At 34.9% G+C, this 17,008-nt stretch overlaps 2 protein-coding genes across 3 annotated transcripts; one reads left to right on the top strand and one right to left on the bottom strand.

Annotated features, from left to right (window-relative positions):
• Positions 1-1,884: 1,884 nt before the first annotated feature.
• On the top strand, positions 1,885-4,455 carry LOC108992910 (probable protein phosphatase 2C 39). Its single transcript, XM_018967630.2, has 5 exons — positions 1,885-2,017; positions 2,581-2,829; positions 2,944-3,220; positions 3,761-3,915; positions 4,098-4,455. The coding sequence occupies exons 1-5, from the start codon at positions 1,985-1,987 to the stop codon at positions 4,233-4,235; spliced, it is 852 nt and encodes a 283-aa protein (XP_018823175.1). The 5' UTR covers positions 1,885-1,984; the 3' UTR covers positions 4,236-4,455.
• Positions 4,456-9,442: 4,987 nt separating this feature from the next.
• On the bottom strand, positions 9,443-14,156 carry LOC108992892 (phytosulfokine receptor 2-like). 2 transcript variants are annotated; one of them, XM_035694265.1, is made up of 2 exons: positions 13,628-14,156; positions 9,443-13,021 (listed from the first exon to the last, which is right to left on the bottom strand). In XM_035694265.1, the coding sequence occupies exon 2, from the start codon at positions 12,862-12,864 to the stop codon at positions 9,706-9,708; it is 3,159 nt and encodes a 1,052-aa protein (XP_035550158.1). In that variant the 5' UTR covers positions 12,865-13,021; positions 13,628-14,156; the 3' UTR covers positions 9,443-9,705. The 2 variants fall into 2 exon arrangements, with proteins under 2 accessions (XP_035550158.1, XP_018823163.2); XM_018967618.2 differs by having other exon boundaries at positions 9,443-12,949.
• Between the last annotated feature and the right edge of the window lie 2,852 nt (positions 14,157-17,008).

Here is a 17,008-nt window from a genome sequence, read left to right as displayed (position 1 = left end):
ACATTTCTTTAGCATTTTTTTTTGGGTACATAAAGCATACTATCTGCATAACTTAAATAGTAAGATTTAATAAGTAAGACTAAAATTTTAAAATTTTACTTTCAAATCAAATCTTGACATGCCATATAAGTATTTTATTGAATGTGTTATCCGCACTGACTTATAACTAAAATTTTTTCTTTTCAAAACTTTCATGTTTGCCAAACATTCCCTTAATCTCAAAGATTACTCTTGCTTATTAGTCTTACTTTGAAAGATTCTCATTTCATCTTTATCCACATGCTTTTGTTTTGTTGAAGGGCACAGCCTCCAAAAAAATACTCATCCCTTATAAAGGAAATAAAAGCTTTCCAATCCGAGAGAGAGAGAGAGAGAGGTGGGTCAAGAAATACAAAAGAAATAGCAAATTGAGGTTTCGGCTAACGAAGAAATGGTGGCAAAAGCATAGAGCTTTGTTTGTGTTGTGGTAGCAATGGCTCTTTAGGGACTAATTAAAAATTGAGCCAAGTTGATCAAAATGCATTTGATAAAGAGAAATGCTGTTACGAAGCCTTACACCGTATATTTCTACGATTTCTTCTAACTAATATGGAGTTTATCATTTATTATTATTTTATTTAAATACACATATTTAAATATTAAGATAAAATAACAAAAATAAAAAATTACATATTAATTAAATAAAAGTGTGTGATATAAAACTTTCTTGTAGAAATCCTTTTTAATAAATAGGCAATAGTTGTAGACAAAAGTAGCCCTGCGAAAGGGCCATTGGTCTCCGGTTTGGGGATCTCTAAAGAACCTCTTGGGCCCAATTGAAATCATCTTGCCTTCGGGACCACCGGCCAAGCCAGATCTGTTTGTACTTTTTTCTGACCCACCACCACACCAACCAATTCATCAGGCAATCTTCGCTCCGTGACATCAATGGGCCTAAGCCCAAGTATCTGTGGGCGAGAGACTTCGAAACTCTAATATGTAACCAGATTGAAAAAAAAAAAAAAAAAAAATCTTACCACCAAGCCATTCAAATAAACTGTAAAGAGGTGTACAATTTAATTTAATAAACTCGATTTTACTCATTATTTAACAAACAATCAAAGCTTGAACAAAAAACTTAAAATTCAAAGAACTCAAATCGACTATAAATCAAACCGTAAATATGAACAATTTATTTTGTGAAAAAACAAAATGATGTATGGTTTATTAAAAACACAAAACTTGTTAATATGAATTTTAAAATTTAATTCATATAAATTTTCAAAACTAATTGAACGAAAAAATCACAAAATATTAACTCAATAAGAGAAAATATATTTATAAGACTTATTTTTTATACATTCAATACATTGCTGATATAAAGCTTTCTATATTAACTATGTTAAAAATATTAATATTTTAATTTTTTTAAATTATAATATATTTTACTATAAATATTGTATTCACACATCAAACTTAATATGTGTAGCAAAACTCACAAATTAATAAGAAATAAGCTATAAGATTTCGATGGTGAGAATTATTTTATTTAAAAAATAGTAAATTGATCGGTGAAATTTTTTAATAAAAGCGGGTTTAAATGATAAAAATATTTCATCTAATCTCATAATTATAATTTTTTTAAATTTCTATTTAATTTAATAAATAATTCAATTTTATCAAAATTTAAAATAATAATAATATTAAAAAATAATATTTTATTAAACTTCAACTGTTATTTAAAATTTTTTATCCCATTTTATCTTATTTTTCTATTCAAATCGAACGGATAGTAATAGATTAAAAAAAAAAACCGCATTTTATCCAAAAAGAAAAAAATGGGCGAACGCCGGTGACACGGTGTCGGGGACGTGTCTTCCTGACTGTAGAGAACGTGGCATAATTAGCGAGGAACACAAAACGCGGGGCCGTGGGCGTGTCAAACTGGACAACTGATCCCTGAAGTAGCTGCTGTACGCATGGAACGGGGGCAGAGAGAGTAACCATGGCTGGCAAAGAAATCCTCCACAAGATGAAGGTACGCCTGAAAGGTTTTTCGCTATCTACTTTCATCGGTGTCAATCCCTTTTTCACGGTTTATTCTTCGTTTTCCGTCTGTATCCTTGTGTTCGATCACAATCTAAAATTTTAAATAGTGAGTCGTAGTTCGATCCCGGACCGTCATGCCACCAGATTGATTGGGGCTCCCTTTAGTTTTACGGCAGCTTGAAGTTTATTCCCATCATTTCGTCAATTTCAATCAGACTTTAACTTCACCGAAGAACTAAGGACTTCCGATACTTTCCCAATCGTTTTTAATAGACTCTCTGTTTTTTCGTTTGTTTCTTTTCCTTTTGTTGGCTGTCTTCTATCCCTGTAACATATTATGAATTATGAATTACAACACAAACCTGCGTAGTCACTGTTACTAAGAATTACTTTTAAAGAGGATGGCAATTGGACTTACCAGAAAGAAAAAAGGATTGCAATTAGATTCCTACAATGGTGGTTAGAGTTTAGTTTGGTTATGCTGGTTTCTTCAGCTTTCTGAAGTAGTTTACTCATACGTCCTTCACATCATTGTAAATATATTTATCGTAGGAAAAAGTTGGGTTAGGTTCGTCAGATCCCGACTCTGGAAAAGGAAAAAGCAAGATGTCAAAGAAGATAACGCATGGCTTTCACTTGGTGAAGGGAAAATCACATCATGCCATGGAAGATTATGTTTTTTCACAGTTTAAGCAAGTTGAAGACAATGAGCTTGGTCTGTTTGCAATCTTTGATGGCCATTTGAGTCAAGATGTTCCCGATTATCTGAGGTCTCATTTATTTGAGAATATTTTAAAGGAGGTAATCCATGCATTGAAGTCTTTATTCCTGTCATTTCCCAAAATGGTAAAATTATTTTATTTAGATATATCAATATCTTAACTCTCTCTCTCTCTCTCTCTCCCCTTCAAGTAGCCTGACTTCTGGAGAGAAACAGAGAAAGCAATCAGGAAAGCTTATCGTATAACAGACGCCAACATTTTGGAGAAAGCAGTTGATTTGGGAAAAGGCGGTTCAACTGCAGTTACAGCAATATTGATTAATTGTCATAAGTTGGTAGTAGCGAACATTGGGGATTCTCGAGCTGTTATCTGTAAGAATGGTGTGGCCAAGCAACTATCAATTGATCATGGGCCAAGCATGGAAAGGGAGAGAATTGAGGAGAGTGGTGGTTTTGTGTCCAACTTTCCCGGTAACCTGATTTCTGAAATACAAACTGATTTCTATCTGGGATGACAGGGATGATATTTGTACAGATACCGCATGGAAATTATGATATCATTCCACCATGTATCTCATTCCATTTAAAAATTAGCTTATATTACTCTCCGTAGTTTGTTTGTTCGGTTTTTTTTTTTTTAAATAATAAAGTTCACTTTGTGTGCAGTTTATATGACAATAGACATTATATTAAACTCTTCTTGCATTCTGTGGTGTCCTAGAGTCCCATTTAGTAAGAGTTGGGTTCATTTGTTTGATACACTGGCCTGGGTTCGAGCAATCCAACCTTGATCTTTGTTTTATTTATCACGGAAGAAAGTAAAGTTGGATGGTTCTCTGAATAATACTAAATGTTTGCACTGTTCCAAGCTTTGCTGCTAACACCATTAGCTCTTCGTTATTTAGATCAATGAGCAGTTCCAAAGATATTAATATCTTGAACAGTTTTGTACTCATTGATGTTTTCTTCTCATCTTTATTAATATCAAGATCACAACTCCGATAAATTCAGGGGATGTTCCACGAGTTGATGGGCAATTGGCAGTGGCAAGGGCATTTGGTGACAAGAGCTTGAAGGAACACCTCAGTTCAGAGCCCCATGTCACGGTGGAGTTTATAGATGATGAAACGGAGTTTGTTATCCTAGCAAGTGATGGATTATGGAAGGTTTGTTTTGTTTGAATCCCTGGTTATACTACCTCTTACTTGTAGTGTGGCATAAAAATGGAGAAAATCAAAATCAAAGACATTACACCCGATTTTATTTTCATTGCACTTTTTCCCCCTCTACATTTTTATTTTTTGTACCTTTGGCTGTCACTAAAATCTGTCGTTTACATTGGTGCTAGGTAATGTCGAACCAAGAAGCAGCAGATTGCATCAAGCCAATAAAGGATGCTCGGTCAGCAGCAAAGCACCTGACCGAAGAGGCGCTTAATAGAAAGAGCACAGATGATATTTCCTGCATAGTTGTAAGATTTGGGTGATCTATAAGTATTGCTCTGCAATACTTCTGTTGGGGAAAACCTCTGTTTCAAGTGATGTATATAACTATAAATACCCATCTTCTGCCATCATAGCCTTTTTGTGGTTTTCTTTGGATCAATGTCAGACATGCAAACTTGTGCGACAGAGCTGCCTAAACTATTTGTTCTTCCATTTAGATGGGAACAATGAGAACAATGTTATACTTCTGAATTTTATTGACGCAAACACCTCTGAATTATAAACTGAATCACACCAGAAGATGAATAGGCTAAGTGCAAATGCTCTATAAAATGAGCGGGGATATTCACTCACAGTTTGCAAGCCCCCAATTCCCAGTACCTCCTGCATTAGCTGGATATGCTTTGTCCAATAGAGCTATGAAAACTTTTTATTCAACAGTCCGCAATATTTCAATTGTTTTTTGGTGCATTTCTTATTGTTGTTCTTCTTTTTCTCTGGGGAATCGATCTAAACTAATTATTACGGGCAGTATGATAGTATCAGTTATTTTTTAGAGAGAATAAATTCGCTGTTATGTTCTACTGATAAAGAGCAACTTTAGGAGAGATTTAGAGTATCAATTAATTTGTTTGTTACTTTTAAAAAAGAACATAAAGTATGAGCAGGAGTTAAACTATATATAAATCCTGCCCAAAAAATCTCGACATACGTAGCACGATGGCACTGAATATTAGTAAGCACAGGAAGTTTAGTACGTATTAGTAAGCATAAATGCATTGATAAACTGATCAACAAGTTGGAAGAAGCAGTGGGGTAAAGAGATTGAAGCATCGTTATCATAGAAAATACCAACTCAAAAGCCCATTCCACATAGCACAGTTTGCAGAATACAAGCTCATAAACAAGAATACAAAGTAGAACCAAGGCAACTACGTCCAAGGTGGTAGTTACCAAGATGTTCTATCTTAATATGCCGTAGACAATTTCTTAATACAAGATCCTCTGAGTCATGGTAGCTTGCTTCTGTTCCCTTGAAAACTAGTATATATATAGTTTATGCAGGGCTAATGAAGCTGACAAAAGAGAGAGAGCAGATAGCATTGATCTTATCTTATCTGGAGATGCTTGTAACTGGAATTATTCCTTGGTACTCTGCTTCTTTGATCATCACCTTGCCTAATCTGACTTTCGTTTTGACTGTTGACCAATCCCTTCACGGCTTGAGCCTTCTCCACTAGATTCAGCTGAGCCCTTTCAACGCCACTCATTATGTTCGGCCAAGCGTCTGCGGCAGCTTCTTTTTGCTTCATCAAACTCGGGTAGCTCATGGAACCTACTACGTCCAATTACACTACAAGCGTTAGGAAATACATCCTTGTCCTAGTTTTTATGGAAGTTCCATGTGTTAAATTGAATATACTGGCACAGAAGACAGAAGCAAGTTCATTAGATTAAGTAGCTTCTGTTGGGTTATGTGTAGAGCCTGATTTGTGAGTAGAAAATCGAGAAAGAGAGAGTTTGCTCGACTGTCACTCTAAAGTTCGCTTGATCTTTATGTTGTTACGTATTTGCGCAAGTTCCATACAAAAAATCTAAGTTTTGGGGCCAGCCAATACCTATCCTTGCCAGAAAATGAATAAAAGTTGTTGATTGATCACAAAAGCCTTTAACAGAAGTCATTAGTCTTAAATTTCCAAATTAAATACGAAAAAATTAGTATGCACACCAAAAGAGAAGGAAGTTTAAACCAGCCTGGCCTGCCTATATGATCTAGAATTAGTTTTTGAGAAATATATATATGCCATGATTCGGCCATTTATATATGGGAACATCGTGCCAATTTCAATAGGCTTTTGCGTTGCTCGTCTTTTCTGATTGAGAATCTACATCTCAGCTCGCTCCTTTATTTTCTTCACACTCAGTAGTATATTTTTTTTTAAAAGAAGAGGACGATACCCTAATTTTATTGATAGCCCTCACTTATGGCAGAAGAAAACTGTGGTTACAACCAAATGCATGGGGGTTACAAATATTCAACAAAACCAAACTCAATCATCAAAAAAGATTAAACAACCCAACCACAAAAACAAAACAATAAAAATATGCATAATAAAAACACATGAACAACAATAAAGAAGCAAATGAAAAACACCTGCAATAAGAGGAAAACCAACAAGAAATATCAACTCAAGAGAAATAAATAGAACTTACCAAAGGAAACTTACTTAAACCGCAGGTAGGGGAGACCAATTTTATCCATACGAAAAAGACCTTGAATGTGACTTGTCAAATTCTCGCTATTAATGGTCCAATCCAGATTCACACCCTTAACACCCTGCTTAGCTAAAAAATCCGCCGCAGCGTTACCCTCACGAAAAACGTGGGACAATCGATACTCCACGCAGCCCAAAAGACCCTGCAGCTTTTCCTAGAAATCCTCTAAATACAAAATATTACAAGCTCCTTTGGTAATCCAATTAACAAGTAATTGAGAATCTGTCTCAATCTCAATTCTACCAAAACCTAGGTGACAACACCTTCGAACGCCCTTTACTAAACTTCTCAATTCAGCATAATTATTAAACCCCTCATCTAAGAAAACAGAATAAGCAGCATGCAGTCTACCACAATTATCCCGGTACATGATCAGTTGGATTTTGGTCCCCTCTCGTCCCTCTTATTTATCTTATTTATCGTTACAAATAGTTAGTCAAAGCTGGAGACACGTGATTTTAAACTTGTTTTATCCAACAACTTTTTACTACTACTAGAAGCAGGCTTGTTGATCAATATTTCACTTGCAAAAAACTGCATGCTTTCAAATGTGGCCCTTTCAGATCATAGAGCAGCAGATCATAGGGCAGTACTGCATGCACCGCGGCACTGCAACCCACAAAGGCATTCGAATGCCTTCATTAATCATGCCCCTGCCTTAAGCCAGGCACAGGTGTGTGTACGCCTCGGACATCAAGGTCAAAGATCATCATGGATCATGGAAAATAACTTTCAACTTGGTTGAGCACTGGGGTCTTCAACCGGGTATAAAATCCGGGTTCTGGGTTCCGGCCCAGACCGGAACATCTAGATTCCGAACTATACCTGATTTTTTTATTATTATTATGAATGTTTAAAAGCCCATATTTCAATTTAAAAGCCTTTTTTTTTAAATGCTTATATTAGAGACTTTTCAAGAAAAATTCATGTAGAAGAGCATAATTCCCTTTATGTAAAAGCCTATATTTATTAAAAAAAGTGTTGAAAATCATAATTCTTTATAAAAGCCTATATTTTATGAAAATCTTTTCTAAGTCAAGTTAAAAAGCATAATACTAACATTGTCAAGAATAATAAAAATATATAAAAATAAAAAACTAAAATGCATGCAATCCACTACATATTACATTATTTATTATTTATACATTAGATTACAAAATACAAAATTACAAGATATGAATTACAAAATCATTAGCATGGTCTTCCCACTACAAAGGGAAATACTTTTCAAGAACTATTTCTTGATGGATCCATCAATTATTTAATCTCACACCGAGTAGCAACTTCAAGTGATCTGACCGACTGACAGAGATCTTGCAAAAAACAAAAGTTTTGAATACTTAAAAAAGCTATGTAATCTTTTAATCTCACAGCAAAATTATAATGCCAAAATTGTTGATGAGAACAAAAATCATATTGAGATAACTTTCAATTATTCTCTTTACGGAACAGCAAGATAAATTACATTTCCAAGCTATGTTGCTCACCGTTCATAACAAAAAGAATGACAAGTCAACAACATATCCCAATACTTCATCAGAAACACTAGATAATAAAAGGAAGACACTCAAATAATAAACCAAAGATGTCGGATCTAAAGCTTTTGGGAAGAAAAATGCTACCTCTGGACAATAAATTGGAGCATTAGCCAAATGCATAAAACTAATTAATCCCCCAAGCCTTCATCAAATCACATGACGCATCTCTAATTAGCAGCCTAATGTTAGTACATTTGTCGAGGCTTAGTTTTCAGCTTAATTTCCAGTTAAGATCGATCAACGTAATGTACGTACGTAAAGTCTACCCGAATTGTGAATATCTCGTCATTTGTACATCATGAGCGTCTATATTGATCAGTGTATGCATTTTAATTTCCAAGTGCAAATTAATTAAAAGGAAGATATTGTACGTACGTTTATTTTGAATTGTAAGAGGTAGCTATGCTATGACCTATTTATATAAAATCGTAAGTAAAAACATTATGACTTGGTAGCCATGCAAAAGATTATATACTGCTAGATTTGAGACTCATGCAGAATCAACATCAACGCAATTTTCATGTTTCAACAGGATCGACCATGCACCAAAAACATCATGATCAGCTAGCTTAATTTCCTGAAGAGAGCCCTGATCATGCTTCTTTGTCCTCGGAAGACATTGAAAATCCATTACAAAAATAATCGCTTTGTTTAATTATCTCTTCTTAATTTTTTAGACCCTAATTTTAACTGATACACTATTTCATTTCCAGCTTGCATATTGCGTACTGCGCATCACGAAGATTGAAGATCGGAATTCCTTAATTTGCTGTCTGAAACTTTGTATTTTGACATGCGTACAACTAGAAATTAAAACCCTCAAAAGATAAATAAGTTCGAGGCGTAGATCACTGTATCCGAACCTAGCTTAATTTCCAATAACCAAAAGCATGCATAGTACAGCATGAATATATACTGCACTTCAACTTCATGAACGAATATCTGAAGTCCGCGAAGGGGTGTCTCCCACTGCTGTGTCTGCCCGTTCCGCTGCTTTGACTGCGTATTCTTTCGCAGGGTCGTTGATCATGTCTAAACCATTTGCTACACCAGGCGGCGCTGATGCCCCGCGGTCTCCAACTCCTCCCGTTTCTGCTGCTGCATTGCTACCCTGGAAAGTAATTAATGGCCATAAAAACATAACGCCTGAAGAAGTCAAGATCATGAATATTGTCAAATCCTCTATGTCGACCCAAAAAAGTCACTTTCCCTAATTTTTAATATTAACTTAAATACAATTAATTAACCAAAGAAATGTCTCAATGGATCATTTCAGTAATTAACTTCAAAAAAAATGAGAAAGGGCCGATGTCATTTGATCTCACTCGACACCGTTGAAATGTCATTGCACGACTAAAAGATATATATCATCAGTTGAGGATAACGAAGGAAAGATCATACAATGACTACCAACCACTTTTTATTTATTTATTTATAGATTTAACACATTTGTTCAAATAGTGGGAATGGTTTAACGGATCAAAGCAGAATTTAGACATTCTATAAATGCTTATATGTAGCAAAAGAAATGGCCAAATATAGATATAGCATGCGTAGCGTATACATAGTTCATCGGTCAGTCACTTGTTGAAACTCGCCCCAACCTTCTAGAAACTTGAGACAATGTTTCTGTACAGGTATACTTTCCTTTTCTAGGAATCCTGACATAAAATTAGAAGAGAGAAACTAATGTAGTTCATTGCTGTGCATCTTTAAATCCAACACCATCAAGCCACGAAACAACGTGCTCAATAGAGGGCCTCTGTCTTGGATCTTGATCTATGCATTTACAGGCAATACCAAGCACCTCTAAGAGCTGTTTCTCATGATCCATATCCCATATAGCTGAATCTATAATTTCCTCCGCTCTCTTCTCATATTTCATCTGAAACACCCAAGACACCAAGTTCCTGCAGTTTTTTCCTTTGCAAACTTCCACAGGCCTTTTACCAGTAAGAAGCTCGAGAATAACTACTCCAAAACTATAGACATCACCCTTGAAAGTTGCCATCAAAGTTTGACTATATTCAGGAGGGATATAACCCAAGGTACCAACCAAATCCGTAGTAACATGACTATCATAAGGTTGCAGTAGCCTCGAGAGACCAAAATCAGCCAAATGAGCTTCAAAACTTTCATCCAAAAGGATGTTGCTAGATTTTATGTCTCGATGAACTATGTTTGGCTTGCAACCCTTGTGCAAGTAAGCTAATCCATGAGCTGCACCTTGAGCTATCTTGAGCCTTACATCCCATTTTAGAAGTGAACCCCCATCAACATTCTCATGCAGCCAATAATCCAAGCTTCCATTCTCCATGTAGGAGTAAATTAACAACCTGTCATTCACATATCGGCAATAACCTTGAAGAGCAACGAGATTTTTATGCTGAGCTCTTGACAGGGCTTCCACTTCAGCTTGGAATTCACGTTCCATCTGACCACAATCCCCAGAAAGTCTCTTGATTGCAGCTTTTGTCCCATTAGGAAAGCTGGCTTTGTAAACCAGACCAAATCCACCACAACCAATTATGTTCGCTTGGTTGAAATTGTTGGTAGATTTCAACAAGTCTGCAACTGTGAGATCTTTGCAATCTGCATTCTGAAAGAGTACCAGCTTTGAACACCCAAGTGCTTCAGATAATCTGCGTGGCCTGCTGAGTTCCTCATCAAAGTTATCAATCGGATCCCCCACATCCCTCCTAGACATTTTAAGCAGAGCCATTGCAAGTAGCACAGCCAATCCAACACCAATACTGATTGTTATGCCAAAGATGTTGCTTCGACCAAATTTACTGTTTGAACCAGAAGGAATAACAGGTTCGAGTCCAGTATTCCCCTCGACATCACAAGAATCTATTTGCCCACAAAGTCCCAGGTTGCCCTCAAAGCTTGAGTTGGGAAAGCTAGAGAACTGTCCCCCAATTGGAATTGCTCCATGCAAGTGGTTATATGCCACACTAAACTTTGACAAGAATGTGAGCTTGCTGAATGACAGTGGGATAGTTCCAGAAAAATTATTATATGATAAATCCAATACTTCTAAGTTCCCCATCTCAGAAATGGAGCTAGGTATGGCACCCGTTATGTTGTTTCTGCTCAAATCTAAAACATGTAGCTCTTTTAGCCGTCCAATTTCAGGGGATATCATTCCGCTTATTCTGTTATTGCTCAAGTATATTGAGGGGGGGAAACTTTTGGCCTGGTTGTATTGCAGACCACTAGCACTCTTGTTACGCTTTACATATAGCGGAATGCCAGTAGAAGCAGTAAGATTTGACGAACTGAAATTTAAAAAAACAAGGCTCTTTAGCTCTGTCAAACTTGTTGGGATTTCACCTGTGAGAGAATTATTTGAGAAGTCCAAATAAAATAAATTCTCCATCTGACCAATCCAAGAAGGGACAACACCATCCAAGTGATTCCAAGACAAATCCAGGACTTGCAACTTCCTACAGCTCAATAACCAACCTGGGATTTGGCCTTTCAGAGCGCAATTCCCAAGCGCTAAAATCATCAAGCTCTCAAACCCACTCACATTTTGTGGAATTTCCTCACCATGGAAATTCTCGGTAAGGATAAGAGTGGTGAGATTTTTGCAATGCTGCAGCACAGATAGTGCTGCAGATAGGTTCCCAAAGCTGTTGTTTGATAATGAAAGAAACAACAGTGACCCGAGCTGTGCCAAATTTTCCGGGATTGGGCCAGTCAATTCATTCTTAGCAAGGCTCAAAATCTTCAGTTCACGGCAATTAGATAGAGAATTTGGAAGAGGCCCAGAAAAACGATTAGTGGCAAGATCAAGTGTGCAGAGATTGGGCAACCCAGTGAAATTAAGATCAATAGGACCCATGAACGAGTTGTTACGAAGATCAAGAACTCTAAGCTTTGAGCAGAGTGCAAGGGTAACTGGCAATGACCCAGAAAACCAATTCGAGTGCGCAACTAATACTTCTAGCTTTGTAAGGGCCCCAAACACATTTGGCAGTTTGCCAGAAAATTGGTTTCCAGAAATGACTAAAGCTTTAAGATTGGAGAGCTTACTTAGCTTCTTGCTTAACTTGCCAGATAAATTGTTCGCAGAGACCGAGAGTTGCTCCAAAGCTGACAGAGTATACAAGGAATCAGGTAGAGGCCCTGAAAGAGAATTGAAATCCAAATGTAACTTTTGCAGAGATGTGCTGCAATTGTCCAAGGCTTCAAGACCGCCCACCAAATGGTTCACCGACAAGTCAATAGTCTGAACCCCATTGGAGGAACTGCAAATGTGAGAATCAAATCGGCCGGTGAATGAATTGTTGCTAATGTTGAACACAAGAAGGTTTGGCAATACCCCAAGTTCGACAACATTCCCATTGAATGAATTGCTAGAGATGTTCAGTATCTGAATGGATTCAAGACCAGAAAGCGCCACTAAAACTGGTCCTGAAAGAATGTTATGGCTCAAATCAAGAACTTCCAGCTGCTTCAAGTTTGAGAGGTCCGGGGGCAATTCACCATCGAGATGGTTGTTTGAAAGATCAAGCCACTTCAACTGGTCCAAACGAAACATAGAGTGTGAAACTGTCCCTTTGAGACCCATTTTGGAGAGAAACAATTTGGTCACTCTACTGGCAATTGAAAGATTAGCCTTCACATTCTCACAGACAACACCCTCCCATTTGCAGCAGTTGGATTCATTGGACCAGCTTGTAACAATGGAGCCATTTGTGAGGCTCCCTGCAAATTCCTTCAGTGCCAACAGATCATGTGGATCACATGACGAGGCTGGGCTGTTCAAACCCAACGATGAACAAAGAAAGCAAGCAAAGCATACCCATTTGAGGAAAGTCATCGGAACAAACCGCAGCGACACCATCGCTAAAACCACAGGAGTTTTTCCAGCTCAAATCAGGGTCAACACTCCCAAAAACTCAGCCGAACCAGTCATCATTCTGCGTGCACTGCTTTTCAGAAGCAATAACAAATTATCCAACCGAAGAACCTTGCATACATACCCACATGCCAAAAGACTTCTGCCCAAAAAACCCCAACTTGCAGCTTTAAGAAATAAGAAATAAGAATTACAGGTACGAAAACTGAGATCGCCAATCCCCAGCAGAAATCAGTTCCCTAGACCAGTAATTTTAGGAACCAACCCCCCAATCCTAGTGCAATCTGAAATCGGTCACTAATACTGCCTCTTGCAGAAAACGAAAGGACGCCCCAATGGAGAAACTTTATATATGACGTCCCAAAATGCCTCAGAAAGCACAAAAGGACCAACTAAGAACAGCTTGTTAAAAAAAAAAAAAAGTGAAACAATAATAAATACCGGTAGAACAAGTGAGCTACCCAGTCCCAGAAAGAAATCTAAAACCAAAAATCAACCTTTGACCCTATTTTGCAGAACACGCAACGGTGCAATACTCCTCACAGAGAGAATGAAAAAGACCCAATTGAAGGATTTCCAAACCCGCCTCCCAAAAACCACCAGGGGACCAAAATGATAATAATAATAATAAACCACGTGCAAGTTAGGCAACAATGACCAAAAAAACCAAATGACTAACTGATATCAGATCCCAAGATCAAAGATTTCAAGTCAAACAAGAAGAGTTGAGGAAGGAACTTTAACTAACCGAGTAGACCCTTTGATTGTTATTGTAAGAAAGCTGGTGAACACGACCCCAAAGAAAGGCCCGCAATGAAAACCTTCAAGATTATTATATTCGCATTACCATCCCTTGCAAGTGAAGCAACAGTTACCCGTGAACCCAAAACACTGTAGCCACCTTTTCCCACAAATGGATCTTCTCCGATTTCAAATCCAGATGCTCTTGCCCTCCCTGTCTCTTCTCCCACTAATTATTCAAAGCTTGTTCAGTAGATGACAGAATCTAGAGGAAGAAAAAGAGTGCCGGATACATCAAATCAAGAAACAGTAGAGAATAACAGTGTCATGTGTTACACTGTTAGTGCATTTTTCTGATACAGAAAAGGAAAGTTCCTTATCTTCGTTTGAGAACCTATGTATTATTGGACAAAACTTGGGGAAATGGGGCAAGTCATTTGAAAGTGAAGACGCAAGAGCTGACTTTTTGAACGATTTTCTTGGAGTGTTTGTTCACAGTATATCAATCCCACGTTGTCTCTCCCCTGGTTTTCTAAATCAACACCTACATTTGTCTGTTTGTTATCTATTTCTCTCCTACTTCTCGATAAAGCAGCGATGCGGTGGTGGGGTTTGATAGAGTTGGAAATGTTTTGATGCGGTAACGAGGAGAAAAGATATCGCCCTGCCCACGTTTACATTTTGCGCGTGCACACACTTTCAAATCATTATCGTGGACCTTCATCATGTACCATTGTACCGAGTGGATTGGACCGTTGGTACGGTCCCCTTGCCTATCTCCCAGAAGATACAGAGTATTCACATCCGATTATTTAAAGGGAATTTTTCGGAGAATTTTAGAGATTTGGTTAAAGTTTTTCCTATTTTCGAATTGAAAAAATATTTAGAAGATAAACAGTAATTCTTTAAATAAATTATTATTTATCAATATTTTATTCTAATAAATAAAATAAAATTTTCTTCCAATCATCTATATTTTCTGTCATACTCATATTTATTATAGTTTTAAATAATAATTTTAAAAATAATTTAAATAATTACGAAAATTAAAAATATTAAAAATATTATCATACCCACAAAAAATAATTTAAATTTTTGTTTAAAATATTCATTAGAGTAATAGTTCAAAATATGAGAAAAAATATTAAGTATTTAAGTTTGTAAATAAAAATGAGAGAAAAAAATAATAAAAAAAGAATAGAAAAATATTATTTTAATAGAGAATAGAGAAAAAATATAAGAAATGAGATGAATGAGATTTTTTATAAATGAGTAAAATTTAAAAAATAATTTTAAGAAATGTGGTTTTTACCTAAATTATAGGAAATTTTGTAGAGAACAGGATGTGAATGTTCTAATTGGAGGAAAAATTATATTTATCATCTTCACATATTACATATTATTTTTTTTTATTTTTTTATTTTTTTCTCTTATCAAATATGTTGTATATAGATTATGAGTAGAAAAATTTAATAAATTTAAAAAGTTTAAAACTAAAAATAATTTTAAAAAATTAATATATATATATATATATATAGTATGTATTGTGTGGAAATAATGTGTAATCAATCTTATAATTAGAGTGGCGTCACACGCGCTGAAGTGGAAGGTGGTGAATAAAAATAGTGACAGAAAAAGTGATGCTGGGAGTCAAAGAGATACTTAAAACTTTGACTTGAATATAAAGGCGGTGGACTAACGTGAGCGGCGGTAGGCGGACGTCACGGGGTTTCTTTCCTTCCTTCCGTGATCTCTCATCTCTGTCCTGTTTTGTTTTTTCTTGGAAGTTCAGTCAAGAGCCTTCTGATTATGTAAAATTTGAAGAAAATATCTCAATATAATCTATCTAATAGATTTATGTATTTTATAATTAATACTCAGTTTATTATAGTATCATCTATATATATATAGAACACTATTCGTATAAATATTTAATTCATTTATTTCTCTAATTTTTATTCTTTATTTATTTTTATATCTATTTTCTACTTTTTACTTTATTTAAAATGAATATAATATATTAAAAAATATAATATTTAAATGATATAAAATAAATAAATAAGTTGATATATGGTATATTGTAAAAGTTAGTATATAATATAAAAAATGTGAGTTTTGGTGATGTATTTTAAAAAATAGGATGGAGAATCTATTAGGAGTGTTAAGAGCATTCTCAATAGTTCCTTTATCCAATTCTTTTTTTTTTAAAGCATTCCTTTATCCAATTCTTTAAAATACATCACCAACACCTATTTTTTCTATATTACATATTAATTTTTACAATAGGTTATATATCAATTTATTTATTTTTTATTTATATCATTTAAATATTTTTTATTTATTTCAAATATTTATTCTAACTACTAATGAATTTACAAATAAGAGATAAAATAATTAAAAATATTTTACAATTGTGAATATTATTCTCCATATCTAGAGAATTATTGTAGCAAAATATAAAATAACTTTATATTGAAATGGTCTTTTATTAACTTTCTTTATATTTTACAAAAAATATATTTTACATGAACCATTGCGAAGTCTTGTCTACCAATTTATTACATGCTGAGTCTCCAAACCCACTTTTTTCATTATTTATTTTATTTTATTTATTTTCCCATCCAATTCACCCGGGATGGCTTGTAGCTTTTGATATTTTGATATAATTTTTTTGAAAATATCTTGTAGTGTTATCAAATGAATGATAACAATAATTCAATATAAATCCTGACTCAAGAGTGGTGCCCATTTATGAAATAGAAGTGATACATTCAAAATATATATATATATATATATAAATTGACGTAATTTTATATGATATGATCATTTTATTTTATTATAAAAATAATTTTATAATCTGATGTATTGTATTAAGTCAAGTTAATTTATGAATTTAATTTTATAAAAATTATTATGATTAAAATATTTCTTTTTATAAAATATATTGTTTAAACTAGAAAGAAATTTGTGGAAAATAAATATATTCAAATTTGACTTTAGTGACGGCCAGAAGTGTGAGGTAAAATAGGGAGAAAAGTTTCTAATGATTAATCTTCTTTTTGTAACATTTTTCTTTATCGAAAATGACTCATGATTGATCATGTCGAATAAGGTTGGCACAAAGCGAGAGGATTTTCCTCGTTAGATTGATGGGGTTGGCCACAATAAACACATCAATGATAACCATTGTTAATGCCTATATGCCCTTTCTCTTCGTATCGTTGACATTAATGTGGACTGAAAAGACTCTCCACTACTTTACTTTTAGCTTTTAGCCTCTTTTTTTTTTTTTTCACTTTTCATTTGATTAAATTTGATGTCACACAATTTATAATAAAGATTTACTATAAAAGAAATTAAGAATAATTTTATTTAAATATATTTACAT

This window comes from Juglans regia, chromosome 9 (genome assembly GCF_001411555.2).
Source record: "Juglans regia cultivar Chandler chromosome 9, Walnut 2.0, whole genome shotgun sequence".
Taxonomy (NCBI): domain Eukaryota; kingdom Viridiplantae; phylum Streptophyta; class Magnoliopsida; order Fagales; family Juglandaceae; genus Juglans; species Juglans regia.
This window is presented reverse-complemented; position numbering and strand designations above follow the sequence as displayed.